The sequence below is a fragment of the Halichoerus grypus genome, chromosome 15, assembly GCF_964656455.1.
Source record: "Halichoerus grypus chromosome 15, mHalGry1.hap1.1, whole genome shotgun sequence".
NCBI classification, from domain to species: Eukaryota; Metazoa; Chordata; class Mammalia; order Carnivora; family Phocidae; genus Halichoerus; species Halichoerus grypus.
The window spans coordinates 52,752,829-52,768,507 of record NC_135726.1 but is presented as its reverse complement, the minus strand read 5'-3'; the positions used below and the strand labels follow the sequence as shown (position 1 = coordinate 52,768,507).

General features: G+C 57.8%; 1 protein-coding gene across 3 annotated transcripts; it reads left to right on the top strand.

Annotated features, from left to right (window-relative positions):
• The first annotated feature begins 3,894 nt into the window (after positions 1 to 3,894).
• On the top strand, positions 3,895 to 15,220 carry MEIS3 (Meis homeobox 3). Of its 3 annotated transcripts, none has more exons than XM_036114076.2 (13): positions 3,895 to 4,416; positions 6,137 to 6,318; positions 6,509 to 6,668; positions 6,764 to 6,814; positions 7,799 to 7,849; positions 8,081 to 8,179; positions 10,451 to 10,562; positions 10,749 to 10,897; positions 11,710 to 11,786; positions 12,006 to 12,064; positions 12,172 to 12,255; positions 12,875 to 12,937; positions 14,768 to 15,220. In XM_036114076.2, the coding sequence occupies exons 1-12, from the start codon at positions 4,405 to 4,407 to the stop codon at positions 12,922 to 12,924; spliced, it is 1,086 nt and encodes a 361-aa protein (XP_035969969.1). In that variant the 5' UTR covers positions 3,895 to 4,404; the 3' UTR covers positions 12,925 to 12,937; positions 14,768 to 15,220. The 3 variants fall into 3 exon arrangements, with proteins under 3 accessions (XP_035969969.1, XP_035969968.1, XP_035969971.1); XM_036114075.2 differs by having other exon boundaries at positions 8,030 to 8,179; XM_036114078.2 differs by lacking the exon at positions 8,081 to 8,179.
• Positions 15,221 to 15,679: the final 459 nt, after the last annotated feature.

Genomic DNA, 15,679 nt, shown 5'->3' with positions numbered 1-15,679 from the left:
ATGAGGAAGGAGGAAGAGAGATGGAGAGACAAACCCCGAGCTGTTGACAGAGGGGAACTGAGGCAGAGAGCTTGTAGGACCGTGACAGAAGACAGCCCCCCCTCCCAGCAGCTCCTTGCTCACTCCATCCATTGAGAGCTGATGGTGGGGATGGCTGGGGGTCTCTGGGGAATCACAGCCACCTGGTGGGCAAAGCCCCAGAGAGGACTGAACTGAGGGAGAAGGTCCTCCCAGGCCACCGAGAGGTTGGCGGCCAAGTGGGGGGAACCTGTGTTGGGGGAACCTCCAGGTCCCCCAGGTCTACTCATGGACGACTTGATGGCGCAGAGCTAGAGGATGAGACCCCCTCCCGGGCTCGGGGCCCACCTGGGGGGTCTGTGTCCATGCTGAGCCGCACACACCCAGAGAAAGGCAGACGCGCCTACTCCCCAGTACCTGTGCCCAGGGGTCCAAACACCACCCTCAGAGATGCGACCCCACCAGAGTCAGCAAGTGTGGGCCCCCACCCCACCCCAGCCCCGCCTGCCGGGATCCGGGCCTGGACCCCACCTGCTCCCTCCCCTGGGACACAAGGGTCCAGAGGTCCAAGGACCACGTAAGGGAGGCAGCTCGGCAGAGGAGGCCTGAGGTCGGAGAGAAAGATGGGAGACTGGGGTGCGCGTGCGGGCATGTGCGTGTGTGAGATACAGACAGACAGACAGGCTGGGGGGGCGGGGCAGTGAGAAAATTGCAGACCTCCTCCCTTCCCCTCTCTCCATCAGTTTTCCAGACACTCCTATTTTCCCCTTGCCAACATCTCCCTCCTCTCTTTAATTAAAAAGATTTACGCCCAAGAGTCAGAGGCCCTCCTCCTTGTTTGGGGGGGCTGGAGCGTCCTCTGAACTCAGAGCAATGGCAGAGATGACTCTTGTCTCTGTCTCTGTCTCCCTCTCCCCCCATCTGTAACTCAGTCTGTCCCCCCACTTTCCTGTCCCTTTCCAGCGCTGTTTTTGCCTGGTTCCCAGTCACACCCCTTCACTGGCCTCACTGGGATGCCCCACCCCAGTGAAGACAGAGTCGCCTCTCTCCCTCTGTCCACGCACTCCCCACACTTCTTGTTTTCAGAGTCAGCTTGGGGAGGGGACCTCAGCATACCCCCCAAGATGTAAGGCGAGCCTGGGTGCCCACATTCCTGGCCCTCCCACCCTGAACCTCAGCTGAAGGCAGTGGACGTGGGGGGGGGGGGGAGCAGACAGAAGAGCTTTGCATCTTTAATTAAAAAGTGATTTAAATTAATTTTCTGCTCCAAAACCCCTATCTGGGGGGCGGGGTGTGTGGCAGTGATTAAAGGCTCTCCGGGCCCCCTTCCCTTCCCTTCTGCCTTCCTTAAAGGGCCAGCGTCATCCGAGGGACAGTTGCTCCTGTCCCTCCGGAGAGCCTCAGGGGCACTGCCCACTAGCACAGGGGCCCCCAGGGTCCTGGCACTCTCCGCTTTAACCATTTTCCCTCCTCCTCCCCCTCAAGCCCATTGCCCGACAGAGGCTGAGAGAAGAGGGGCCGAGGTGCCGGGTTCTTGGAGGACACCCAGAGATGGCCAGGCTGGAGGGCTGGTGGTTGAGGCAGGGACGGAGAGACAGGGTCAGAGGTCCCGTGTGAGACAGAGAGAGTGAGGGCGTGGGAGAGAGTGACAGAGCCAGAGCCAGAGGTGGGAGGCTTCTGGGATGAAGCTGAGCCTGGGGTGGGGGAGGAGGGAACCTACCCAGGAATGAGGGGCACCAGGGCCATCCCCTCGTCCTGTCCTTGCCCTCCTCACAGCCCCCTGCTCACTAGCCCTCTCCCACCGGGAAGTCCTGCTGCTGTCCTGACCCCAATCCCTCCTGCTTTAGCTCCAGCTGTCTCACCCCTGCCCTGGGTGGTTTTGTTTAGCTTCCACAAGATGGGAGGATGGAGAAGCAGATTGCCACGGAGCAGAGCTGTTTATGAGGGTCATAAAAATATCCTTAGCAAGCCCAGCAGGGGTGGGCGTCCTGCCTCCGCCCCTCTCTCAGTGCCCCCCCCCCCGGGTCTCTGTCCCTTTCTTTCTGGATCTCTGTCCCTCCCCCTCTGGATCTCTGCCCCTCGTCTCTGTCCCCCTCTTTCTGGATCTCTGTCCCTCCCCCCTTCTGTCTGGATCTCTGTCTCGTTTCTCTTTGGCACAGTCTCTCAGGAGTGATGGTTGGGTAACTTTTGGGGGTCCAGTATCCCTTTATGACAATAGGACTAAATCAAGGGGCCATTTCCTGGGAAAGGAGCACACAGGCACCAAGCCCACCATTTGCAATTTCAGAGAGTTCACGGGCCTCCTGACACGCATTAGCATATCCCCTCAGGAATTTGAGGACACCAGAGGATAAAGACCCCCAATGTAGAAAAAGCCAGTGAGATGATGAATCCCAGGTGTCTCTCTCTCTCTCTCTTCCTACCTGCCCTCTCCTGCCCTCTCCCGCTGTTGCCCTCCTGACCTCCTCACTGTTTCTCCAACACACCAGGGACATTCCTGCCCCAGGGCCTTTGCACCTGCTGTTCTGCTTCCAGTGATCTTCGCTCAGGAGTCCACATGGCTCCCTCCCTCGCCTTCTTCAGGTCTCTGCTCAGATGTCACCTCCTCTGAGGGCCTTCCCTGTCTAGCTTATATCAACTCCTCTGTCCTTGTTCTGCTTTGCTTCAGAGCACTTGTCATCTCTAGGCATTATTTTATACTTACACACTTACTTACTGGTCTGCTCTCTCCCCAACCATCCCCAGTAGAACGTGAGTGCCAGGAGGCCAGGAAGTTTGTCTTTTCTCCCTGATATGTCTCCAGGACACCGCCCCGCACACAGTCAGAGCTCAATATTAACTTTTGTTGCAGAACCCTCCTACGTCTCATTGGAACACCAGTTGCAAAGGCTGTCTGGGTCCCAGATCCTCCAGGAACCAGATAAAAACCGCAGACCGGCTCCCCGACAGATATGCGAGCAGGTGGGTACATGATTTACCCTCAACCTTGCAGATTCCAGAAACTGCCCAAACTGAGGGCAGGGGAGACCCTTGTGAAAGGCAGGGGTCAAAACGGGGCAGAGGGACAGAGGGACACCTCCAGGCCTGCACACCTGGGCAACCCCCCATGCGCATGCACACACGGCCCTCCCACACACACCATGCATGGGCTGACGCTCTGACGACCGAGGTCCGGATTCTGTGTGTACGAACTCAGGCAGACACACAGCCCCAGGAGTCACCATATGCAGAGACAGCTACAGCCCTGCAAACACACGCACATCCCCAGGCATTGCCCCACCACCAGACACACACACACACGCACACACACACACGCACACACACACACAGATGGCTTCAGACACAGGCACATGAGCATCCTTGGCTCCCAGGGGAGGGAAGTTAGGGGGCCCAGAGCAAGAACAGAAACTAAAATATGGGGTTTGGTTACTTCCAGCCTTCAGTTCTCTCCTCTGTCTGCACGTTTGTCTCCTAGAGACAGACAGACAGACAGAGACAAAGAGAGAGAGAGACAAAGAGGGAACGACATGGAGAGAAAGGGAGCGGGAGGCTCCGCGGCTGGGGAGCGGGGGCGCGCCGGGCGGACGGAGACCTGTGGCGGCCTGCGGGCGGGAGGCGGAGGAGGCCCGGGCCGGGTGCGGGGAGAGGGCGGCGCGGACAGGGGCAGCCGGGGTGGGGACCCGGGGAGACCCCGACACAAAGGCCGCCCCTAGGGCGGCGGCGGGGGGGAGGGGGGAGGAGGGAGGAGGGGAGAGGAGGGAGGGGCCGCCCGCCCCGCCCGCCCCGCCCGCGGCCCAGCCACCGGCGGACAGTGGGTTAAGCATCTCGATGTGGAACTTCCGGATGTGACCACAGAGAGAGGGAGAGACCGGGAGAGACCGGGAGAGACGGGGAGGCGGGGAGACACCGAGCCACCCAGCCGCCGGCAGCCGTCCGGCCCGCCGCCGCCGCCGGGACCCCGCGCGGGGAGCCCCCCGCCGCCCCCGCCCCCCCCGCCCGTGCCCCGCGCCCCCTCCCAGTCTCCCTCCTCCCCCGCTGTCCCCAGTCTCCCGGTCCATCGTCCTCGGGCCGCCCCGATCCTCCCGGGATCCCGGGGGGGGGGGAAAGGACAGGGGGCCCGCCCCCCCGCTCACCCCCGCCCCCGCCGGCATGAGCCCCTCGTCCTGACCCCCGCGGGGGGAGGGTGCCGGGGGTCCATGCACGCAACCTCCGCGCTGCCCGGCGCCGGCCACTGACGGCGGCGGGGGTGGGGGGGCCGGTCCCCCGGTCTCCTGCCCCACCCCCTGGCGTCCGCACCGCGGCCCGTCGGGGGCCGCTGCCCCGGGCTGTACCCGCCCCGCCGGCCAGGCCCTGGAGGGACCCGGGAGCTGCCGCCGGCATCAGCCCATGGCCCGGAGGGTAGGTCTGAGGGCGGGCACCCCGTGCCCCAGCCCGGCCGCGCACCCCGTCCCTCCGTCGCCCGCCCCCCGACCCCCGCCCCGCTCCGGCGCCCCGGCCCCCGTCAGCCCGTCCCGCCCTCTCCTCCATCTCTTTCTCTGCCTCCCCTCTCTGCCCCCGGTCTCTCCTGTCTCTGCTCCGGGTCTCCCGCTCTCTCCACCCCTGGGTCTCCTCCTCTCTCTATCCCCGGGTCTCCCCTGTCTCTGCTCCGGGTCTCCCCCTCCCTCCACCCCTGGGTCTCCTGCTCCATCTCAGGTCCTTTCTCCTACCCCCTCCTTCCTCTTCTGCCCTCCCCAGTCCTCCTCCCCGGTCTACTTTTGTTCCAAGTCCTCCTGAGGGTTAGGGGTGGGGACAGTACTGGGAGGGGAGGGAGGGTCTCACCAGGCTGGGCCGAGGGATTCTCTCTTCTATGGTCCTGGGGATGGGGAGATCAGAGTTCAGGCGAGGAGGTGAGTATGCACCTTTGGGGGTGCCGGGGTGTGGGAACGTGGCAGGCTGTGAGGACCCCATTGCACATCTTAGGATGTGCGAGGAACCGCAGGGAACAGTTGGATTCAACTTCGGGGCTCGGGAGAAGTTAGGAGAGGAGGAAGAGGGAGAGACGGAGAGAGGGACATACACACACAGCCATCGGCGCACACCCACCAGGGGCAGGGGCCAGCGACCCGTGGCGGGAATGCCTGCATCCTTCTGTTTGAGTCTCTTGGCTTCTTTGAGCCTGTTTCCTCAAGCCCAAGGAGAGGGTTTAGCCTGGGTGGTAAGGCCCCTCTGGCCTCCCCAGTGTGCATGCTTTTGTCATGACAGTGGTTCGCTTTGGGGCTGATCACACAAGTGGGTTGTGCGGTTGTGCAGGGTTCCACTTCGGTTCAACAAGTGTTTATGGAATGTGTGCCAGGCGCTGTGCTACCTGCCTCATTCATTCATTCATTCACACATGCACTAAATGCCTCATTCATTCATTCACCGACTCATTCCTTCATTGCTGTGTCTGGTGTTTGGCTCTGTGTGTGTGTGTGTGTGTGTGTGTGGAGGGGTGGATTCACATGGTGAGTGGGGTGTGACAAGTTGTTAAATATGTACAGTCAGATGGACATATTTGACAACTGTGGGATGAAATTGAAGGGGGGGTGACAGTGTAGACTTACATTTATGCATAAATGATGCACTGCTTTTGTGGGAAGCGTCCATGAGTGAGCATCTCTCTCTCTCTCGCTCCTGTATCTTCTCGTCTCCATCCCACTCTTTCCTATCCTCTGTCTCTCTCTTGTATCTTGCTCCTAGTCTCTATCTGAATCTCTCCATGGCCCTCTCCCCTCTCCCCCTCCCCTCCTCACCCTGGGAGGAGTTGGTAGTTACCATCAGCTGATCTTTGACCCCCACCTTGATCCTCAGACCTGAGACCTGGGTCAGTCTGTCTCCTCTGGACCCTTCTGCCCACACACCAAGAATCTCTGATGGAACATTTTTCACAGGCCAGGGGTATAAGAGAAGACCGTGGGGCAGGGCTCTCAGACCCACCCAGAGAGCTCCATGGGACGTCCGCGGTCTAAAGGTGGCAGGGTTCAGACACGGGGAACGAAAGGGCTGGTTCTGGGGGGCAGGGAGGGGCATCTCCTGGATGCCAGGGTAGGGAGGTTTCCTGATGCCTCCCTGGGGCTCTCCCCCTCTTGCCTCCCCCCAGTATGATGAGCTGCCCCACTACCCCGGCATCGTGGACAGCACCGCAGCCCTGGCTGGCTTCTCGGAGGCAGTGCCCTCGACACCGAGAGCCCCCGGGCCCTATGGCCCCCACCGGCCTCCCCAGCCCCAGCCCCCGGGCTTGGACAGTGATGGCCTGAGGAGGGAGAAGGATGAGATCTACGGGTGAGTGGGGACAGGACTGAAGGTTCCATGGGGTCTTGGGATTTGGGCCCCTTTCTCTGTCTCTCTGACACTCTTGCTCTGTCTTCATCTCTCCATCTCTTCCCTTGGGTCTTCTGTCCCTCTCCCAGGTGCTCCATACTCCACACGTCCCCTGCTTTCCCTCATGAACCTTCTCTCCTGCTTCCCCCAGACACCCGCTCTTCCCACTGCTGGCCCTGGTCTTTGAGAAATGTGAATTGGCCACGTGCTCGCCCCGGGATGGGGCCGGGGCTGGGCTGGGCACACCTCCAGGTGGTGATGTATGCTCCTCTGATTCCTTCAACGAGGACATCGCTGCCTTTGCCAAGCAGGTGGGCACCCCCATCTGCTGTGTGCCAGGACAGCCAGAGAGGAGGGGTGGGCTGAAGACAGGGCGCCCCCTCCCTGGTCTCTCTCTTCCTCCCAGGTCCGCTCTGAGAGGCCCCTCTTCTCCTCCAACCCGGAGCTGGACAATCTGGTGAGACCTGCGCCCTCCCCAGTGCTCCTTCCTCCACAGGGGTCTCCTGTCCCACCCTCCATAGCCCTGGGGTTGGTTGTGGGAGCAGAGAAGAGATCACCTGACCCACTTGATCAAACAGTGATAATTGTGGCCCGTTTGCAATGAGTATAGCCTAGAGTTTGAGAATGGGGACTGATGGCCTGAGTTCAAATCCAAGCTCTGCCACTCACTAGTTCTGTGAACCAGGACAAGTAGCTGAATCTCCCTGTGCCTCGGTTTCCTCATCTGTAGCTAGGAACAATTCCTATCTCATAGGGCTGTTGTGAGGATATAATGAGCTAACAAGAGTCAAGCACTTAGAACAATGCCTGGCACAGAACAGGGACTCAGTAGACGTTAGCTGTTCTATCAGCCAGGACAACAGAGCCCATGCCAAGATGAGTGCAGGGACAAAGCGCAAAGGAGAGAGGAGAGGGAGAGGGAAGGAGAAATACCCTGGCTTCTCCCTTATTTTTGTTTTCCAGCTCCCGCCAGGGCTTCCTATTGGCTGACCCTTTTGACAAAGGACTCTGGGAAATGTAGTTTACAGTCAGAGGGTGGGAAATGGAGCAAGGGGCAAGCAGGCAAAGGATGGAATATTTTTATTATAGCAGACCTTCATTCACTCCTCTTGCGATGGATCCTTTCCTGTCTCTTCCACCTCTTGCTTCTCTTTCTCTGTCTCTGACTCTCTGACATTCCATCTTCCCTTAATTCTGGGTCTCTGTCTCTGTTTCCTGTTGCTCTCTGCCCCTGTGGTTCTGTCCCTCTCTGCCTGTCCTCTGTCTTTGCCATTCTGTCTCACTCTTTCTGTTCCTCTCTCTCCTTTTTTCTCCTTTCTCTTCCTCCTCCTCCTCTTGTCCTTCTCCCTTTCTCCCTCTTTCCCTCTCTTTCCCTCCCTCCTCCTCTCCCTCCATCCCTCCCTCTCTCCCCTGCTCTGTCTCTTCCTGTCTCCATTTTCAGATGATACAGGCCATTCAGGTGCTCCGCTTCCACCTGCTGGAGCTGGAGAAGGTGAGTGCTTCTCACTTCCCCTCACACCCTTGCTTGCCCTCCACCCCTCCCCTTCTCACCCCTTCCACCCCTCCTTCAGGCCCTCTGCCCACTGGAGTTGGAGCAGAATGCTGCCCCCATCCCTGTACACCCCAGCCCTGGCCCCCGGGTGGCCCCCCCAGTACCCCGGTGCCCCCTCAGGTCCACGACCTGTGCGACAACTTCTGTCACCGCTACATCACCTGCCTCAAGGGAAAGATGCCCATCGACCTGGTCATCGAGGATCGGGACGGCGGCTGCAGGGAGGACCTCGAGGACTACCCGGCCTCCTGCCCCAGCCTCCCGGATCAGGTGGGCCGGGGAAGGGGCACCAGGCATCACCCCGCAACCAAATCTGCGAGCAGACACGGCCGGGCTACAGCGTGAGGGCGCGCACACACACCCCGCGGCCTCAGCCAGACACGCCTGACCACTGGGCATGCGCCAACGACGCAACAGCTGCGCAGACCGGGACACAGCTGGATGGCAGCGCATGCGCACACACGCACACACGTAGACTCAGCCGCACGCACAGAGCCTCAGACACAGCCACGCACGCTCAGTTACAGCCGTTCTCCCTCGCAGCTAGATGAGCGCATATACCACCTACTCAAGCACACACATCCCAGCCGCAGAGCAGCGTCATGCGTCGCACAGCCTGACCGAGACCCGCACTTCTAGAGCACGCCCAGCCACACAACAGTCACACCGGTGGAGACGGAGCCAAACGGCCCAGATCCTGCCGCACAGACTTGGACAGCGCCGCACTTAGACCCAGAGCTGCACGAGCACAGGGCCTGTGCTCACTCAGACGTGAGCCACCCTCACCACGTGACAGCCCCTAGCCCCAGGTGCAGATGGACGCGTTTTGTTGGCAGTCACATAACAGCCGCGCGGAGCCTGACCCGGGCCACCCCCGCCCCAGATACAGGCACATGGCCGTACCCCGACACAGACTCGGGCCGGCTGCGCACAGCAGCCACAGGCGGGCCTCGAGGACCCTCGGCCCCACAGCGCACAATCTGCACATGCGCAGCAAGAGCCCCACTCAGAGGCATCGCCGTATTCCGCGTTTTCAGGCAGCCTCCGATACACACCATGGCAATCCTCCAGCCCGGTGTAGACACAAAGCCACCGGCGTGGTAACCACACACACCGTCTCACAAAGAAGACAACCCAGCCCTGGAACACCAGACACAAACTTAGAACACTGTGGCCTCGTGATGGTCACGTACAGCCACCTGGCCATCTCAGAGAGGGACACAGGCGTGGGCACACTGACACGTGCCACACAACAATCCCAAGACAGCTTCGGGCACACTGCTGTGGACGCTCACCCACAGCGTCCCATCAGAGCCAGCGCTAGAAGAGCCGGAGGCGACCCTTGCAGCCAAGCTCAAAAGCCTTCGGACGGATGATTCCGCAGTTCGCTCGCCCGTCCATCATGCAATCAAACACACAATTCCACACAGACATACCACACCTGGAGAAACCTTCTCAGCTGTGGCATCTCCAGCCCGGCCCCTGCAGGATAGATGATGCACCCGCAATGGGCCATGTTGGGGAGGGGGGTGGGGGGGTGGGGAGGGCTGCTTACAAAGCAACAGGCAGGGTTGAGGGTAATCAATAGGGCAGGTGGGGCACCCTGGGGTTCAACAAGAGCTGAACCCACCCAGTCTGCCTCCCAACAATTGAGCTGAACCTGAACCTGAAAGACAAAGGGCGTTGATGAAGTGTGTACAGGTAGGTCAGCCTCCAGGACACGGAACTGGGGCCGAGGGCAGATCCAATGCATTGTCCAGTTCTTCAAAGCGTGTCGGAGTCTGCATAAAGAAAGCACAGCCTGAACTCCCCCGATGTGCAATTCAGAGACACCTCCCTCCCTGTCGCTGAAAACTGAAAGTTGTTTTTTATCCCCCGTAACTTTAGTGCAAACTCATGTGGCAGCAAAGTCTGACCTGAACTAATGAGAGGCTATTTATAGCCTTTATTTATTCCACTTAGTTAAATATTCATCCATCTTGCTGCAGAAATGTTAATGAGTTTGGTGAGGAGGTTAAGCCCCAGGCCCTGCTGGGGGTGTTATGAAATACACAGGGTGTGCACGAATTTACTGTCTACACATGCGAAGAGTTCTAGGGGCGCCCGGCTGGCTCAGGCGGTAGAGCGTGCAACTCTTGATCTTGGGGTCGTGAGTTGGAGATTACTTTTAAAAATAAATTTAAAAAAAATTAAAATGTGGAAAGTTCTGAATTCTGAAACACTGCTGGTCCCCAAGGATTTCAGATAAGCTGTCACGGATCTGTATAAGCTCATTTTTATGGGGCGATTGGTATGTGTCTTTATGTGAATGAACTCACTGAGTCCTTTCCACGCTCTGTGAGGTAGGGAGAGTTGTCCTGTTTTCCAGTTGAGGAAACGAAGGCACAGAGAATTGAAGCAACTCGCCCAAGGTCACACAGCCAGGAAAGAGGCAGGGACAGGCTTTACACTCAGGTGTCCCACCTCCAGAGCCCATGGTCTCCGCCACTATGCTATAGAGCACCCAAGCCTTGGCACTGACCTCTAGCTCTTGTTTTCCAGAATAATACATGGATTAGAGACCATGAGGACAGCGGGTCTGTACATTTGGGGACCCCGGGTCCATCCAGTGGGGGCCTAGCCTCCCAGAGTGGGGACAACTCCAGTGACCAAGGTAAGACGCCTGGGAGGTGGAGGGGAAATGTGGGAGTTGGTCTGAGGATTGAAGTTAGACAGCAAGTAGGACTTCCAGAGGCGCAAGGATGACAGAGGTGTGGAGCAGTCTCTTGGGTGAGGGTTCTGGGTCCCTCTGGTCCCCCCGCTCACTGCCCACAAGCACAGCATGCCTGTCCTCCCTCAGGAGACGGACTAGACACAAGCGTGGCCTCTCCCAGTTCCGGGGGAGAGGACGAGGAGCTGGACCAGGAGCGGCGGCGGAATAAGAAGAGGGGGATCTTCCCCAAGGTGGCTACCAATATCATGAGAGCCTGGCTGTTCCAGCACCTCTCGGTGAGAGCCCTGGGGCTCGGGTGCAGGGTAGGCATAGAGAGAGAAGGAGAAGGATGGTCACACAGAGACTGAGGCCGTGAGAGAGACCCAGTGATGGGAGACTGAGGCATGGGGGAGATACTGAGGGCGAATCTCAAGGGGAGGCGGTTAACAAGAGCAAGCATCCGTGAGCACTAGCTGCGTGCCAGGTGCCGCTAGGGCTCTGAACTCACTCAGTCCTGCCCCCAACCCACCACCCATTCACATCCCGCCCCCTCAACAATCATCACCAAACAGAGCCTATGAGGATGGGGCTGTGAGGAGCTCCATTTTGCAGGTGAGGAGCCCAGAGGTCTCCTAGCCAGAAGTGTGTTCAGATGCAGGCAGTTTGGCCTTATCCAGTGCAGCATGCTGCCTCGTGGAGGGAGCCGGGAAAATACAGGAAGAGAGTCAGGGAGAGACTGAGTCACAGAGGGACAGAGACCGGGACAGAGAGAGACATGCACCGGGACCCTGACAGAGACTCAGACAGGGCCCCGTGCTGGGCTTTGCCTCCTTTCTGGTGTTGGAGCCCCCACCCCGAGCTTCGGTCTCCCTAATGAGAGCTGGCCAATTAGCCTCTAATTGCTGGAAGAGGCGGGGGCGCCCACAGGCATAATTGCCTGAAGCTTGGCTCCGCTTCCCTCCACTGGGCTCTGGGGGAGCCTGGAGCAGCTCCGAAGAGCTGGCTCTCCCGGCCCTGCCCCAGCCTGGGCTCACCATCCTCATGGGGCCAGGCCTTGGGGACCAGATGGCTGCTGGGCAGGCAGGGTGACTCTTGCTGGTGGCCACAGCACCCATACCCCTCGGAGGAGCAGAAGAAACAGCTGGCGCAGGACACAGGGCTCACCATCTTGCAAGTCAACAACTGGTGAGTGACCCAGGAGGCTTGTGCGGGTCCGTGGGCCAGCCCGGGGTGGGAGGCCGGGCGCTGTCCGCGGTGCTGAAAGAGGCCCCGCAGCCCCTGGGAGCCTCTCCTCTCCCCTCCCCATCCCCGTCCTCTCTTTCCAGCTCTGTCTCCGTGTGTTCATTTCTGCCTCTCTCCTACTCCCTCTTTACACCCTGCTCGGTTTCCATAACCCCCTCCCAGGTTCATTAACGCCCGGAGACGCATCGTGCAACCAATGATCGATCAATCCAACCGCACAGGTACGGGGAGAAGGTGGGGAGAGAGGGCCTAATGTTCCCTGGGGAGTATCAAAGCTGGGACCCGCATATCCTGGGGCTCAGCCTGCACCCCTCAACCTCCCTCCCAGGTCAGAGTGCAGCCTTCAGCCCAGAGGGCCAGCCAATGGGGGGCTACTCGGAAGCTCAGCCGCACATGACTGTCAGACCTCCAGGTAAGTCCCCGCCCCTTAACTAAGCCATGCCCCCAACACACCAGGCCCCTCCTCCTAATGGAGATGTCCCACCTTCTGGGATTAAGTTCATGAATAATGCAGTACTTCATTTGCATAACAGCGGAGCGGGAGAGGCAATTGCAGATTTCCTGGTGCTTCTTTCCAGGCCCTGCCCATCCATTGGAAGGTTCTACTTTTCCTTAAAGGAGTAGTACCTTTTTTTTTTTTTTAAGATTTTATTTACTTATTTATTTTATTTGAGAGAGAGCGCAGCACACACACACACACACACACACACACACACACACACACACGAGCTGGGTGGAGGTGGGGTAGGGGTGGAGCAGCAGAGGGAGAGGGACAAACAGACCCTGTGCTGAGAGTAGAGCACAACGCGGGGCTCAGTCTCAGGACCCTGAGATCAGGACCTGAGCTGAAACCAAGAATCAGAGGCTCAACCGACTGAGCCACCCGGGCATCCCAGTACTAGTACTTTCTTAAATGATGATTCAGTCTGTCCTGATAGAGGGATCCCCTGGGGAAGGAGCAGGTGGGAGGGATTTAGGGGCATATGGGGATGTCTGGTGAAGACTCACAATCTTCCTCTTTTGTCTTCCAGGGTCGATGGGAATGAGTTTGAACTTAGAAGGAGAGTGGCATTATCTATAGATTCAGGACAAGTGTGAGTGTCCAATTTCTAGGGGTTCTGGGTTGGGGGTTGTGTGGCTCTCAAACCTTGGTAAGACCTCCAGATTCCAATATTGGGCTCACCCAGAGCAGGGTCACCATGGGTCCCTGAACTGAGGGTTCTCCAAGGCTTACTGGGGAGATGATTCATCCATCTATCCATCTGCTCATTCATCTGTCTATATATTTATCCATCCATCAATCATCAACCTACCTACTATCCATCCAAACAAATGTCCACTCACTACCCATTCATCTATCCACCCACCTACCCATTCATCCATCCACCTCCACCCTGATCCACCCACCCACACATCCACCCACTTATCCACGCATTCACTCACCTACCTACCTACCCATGATCCATCCATGCATCCATTTACTACCTGTCATCCATCAGAAAATACATCAGCCCACTCATATGTCCACCTCCGTACATTCACCCACCCACCTACAAACCCATTCATCCACACACCTACCCATTCATACATCTCCAGCATATTGAGCAGCCTCACATAGGGTCCTGCTCTTGAGAAGATTTGGGCTTTTGAGGAAGTGGACATCAGGAAAGAATGACAGAGCAACAGCTGAAACAATAAAACACAGCTTGCTCAGAGGAGAGAGACATCACCTATCTCTGAGATATCAGGAAAGACTTCATAGAGGAAGTGACTTCTGGGTAGGACACTGAAGGATGAATAGGAGTTCACTGGGTAGAAGTGGGGGGCAAAGGAGTAGGGTACATTCTTTTACTCTCCCATGTCTTAAGGCTTTAGAGCATCTTCTCACTTAGTCTTAATAAAAACCCCAAGAGGGAGAAAATATTATTTTCATGTTACAGATGAGAAAATTGATGCTCAAAGAAGAGTTCACTTGTGCAGGTTCACTCAGCTCAAAAAAGCAGAAGGAATACCATGTGCAAAGACCCAGGGTTGAGAGGCTGCCTGGAAATTCTACAACACAAATCAGATCTTGACTCTCTCTGGATTAAAACTCTTCTGTGCCTTCCTAGTGCCCTCTAGATGCAGTCCAGAGTCTTTAGTTTAGCACCTCTTCATTCCTTCATTCATTTAATGCACATTCCCTGAGCACTTCTGTGCCTGGCCCTGTGCTGGCTGGTACTTGGGACATAGCAGTGACCATGACAGCCCAGCCTTGCCCTCACGGGGCCCACTGTCCAGCAGGGGAGACAGACCTGTCTTCAGACAGTGATGACCCAAAGTGAGCAGAGCTGGGATGAGGGAACCCAGGAACTGGAGGAGCCCAGAGGGGGCATCAGACCCAGGCTGGGGGCATTCAGGGAAGACTTCCTGGAAGAGGGGACTTGGGAGCTGAGACCAGAATGGAAGGAGTGAGGCAGGAAAGGAGGGAAATAGCATATGCAAAGGCCCAGTGCACTTAGCAGACTCATGGCTATGAGACAGCCGCCCGCCCCCATCACCACTGCCTACACACCAATGAGGGGGAAGGAGGACTGGGCTGGGCTGGCGCCAGCAGAATGGGTGGGTGAGTAATGAACTTGGGGCCAACAGAAAGGCTGGGAGATGGGAGTGGAGACCTAGGAGGGCTTAGGCATGGAGCCTGGGAAGGAGAGATGGACATGTTTGTCCGGAGCCTGGCAGGTCGGTGGGGGTCTCAGCTCTGGCCCGACCAACCGAGGACAGGTGTGGCCTGGTCTGAGTGTCAGAGGACCTCATCTCTCTCTCTGCCACCTCTGTTTCTATTCTGCTTCCCTCCCTCCCTCTGCATTCCTCTCACTATGGGGCTGATGTGGGGCCAGACCCCTCCCCACTTCCTGACTTGGCCTCTCGTCCCCTCTCCACAGACCCCAGCCTCTGGACTGTGACCACCAGGCTCACACCTGGTTCTGGTCCCCACCTGGCCCCCTGACTTCAGGACCCCACCTCCTAAGGCCCCCAATGCAATGCCTACCTCCCTGGGGCCCCACTGGGACATGGGGGCCTGAGCGCCCGCTCGAGGGTCTCTCAAGGACAAAGACAAGGCCCCCAGACCCTGCGCCCCGCTTCTGCCCTCACCTCTGCCTGGAACCCAAGCTGAGATCCCGGGCCTGGGTCTTCAGAAGATGGTGGCTGGGGGTCCCCCGCCTCCAGGCCAGAGAAGGGACTGGCGGTGGGCTGGGGAGGTCAGGGAAGGAGGGTCAGCCGGATCCGACATTTGGAAGAGGTCCCCTTGTCCTCCCAGCCCACTCCCTACCCCTTCTCTCCCCTACCTCCCTTCATGGAAGTCTTCTACTTTTTTTTTTTTTAATGATAAAGTCTTAAAAACAAAAAGGCACCAATCTGAGTTCTTGTGTCTCTTTCGAGATTCAAATTCTCATCAATTTGAAGTTCATGAATCACCAATTATAATAATAATTGATACTCTTTTTTTTAAAAGATTTTACTTATTTATTTGTCAGAGAGAGAGAGAAACAGAGAGCAAGAGCACAAGCAGAGGGAGTGGTCAGAGGGAGAAGCAGGCTTCCCGCTGAGCAGGGAGCCTGATGCGGGATTCGATCCCAGGACCCAGGGATCATGACCTGAGCCGAAGGCGGCCGCTTTACCGACTGAGCCACCCAGCCGTCCCAATAATTGGTACTCTTAAGCCCCACTGTCCTCAGGCACTCTATATCAATTAGCTATTGCTGTGTAACAAGCCACTCCAAAGCTTTGTGGTTCAAATGCCAACTATTTTTTAGCTCATTATTCTATGGGCTAAAATACTAGGGCTAATAATT

Coding starts and splice junctions, on each gene's coding strand:
- MEIS3 (XM_036114075.2), top strand. Junction 6,669..6,763: donor TCGCTGCCTTTGCCAAGCAG/GTGGGCACCCCC, acceptor TCTTCCTCCCAG/GTCCGCTCTGAGAGGCCCCT. Junction 12,065..12,171: donor CGATCAATCCAACCGCACAG/GTACGGGGAGAA, acceptor CCTCCCTCCCAG/GTCAGAGTGCAGCCTTCAGC.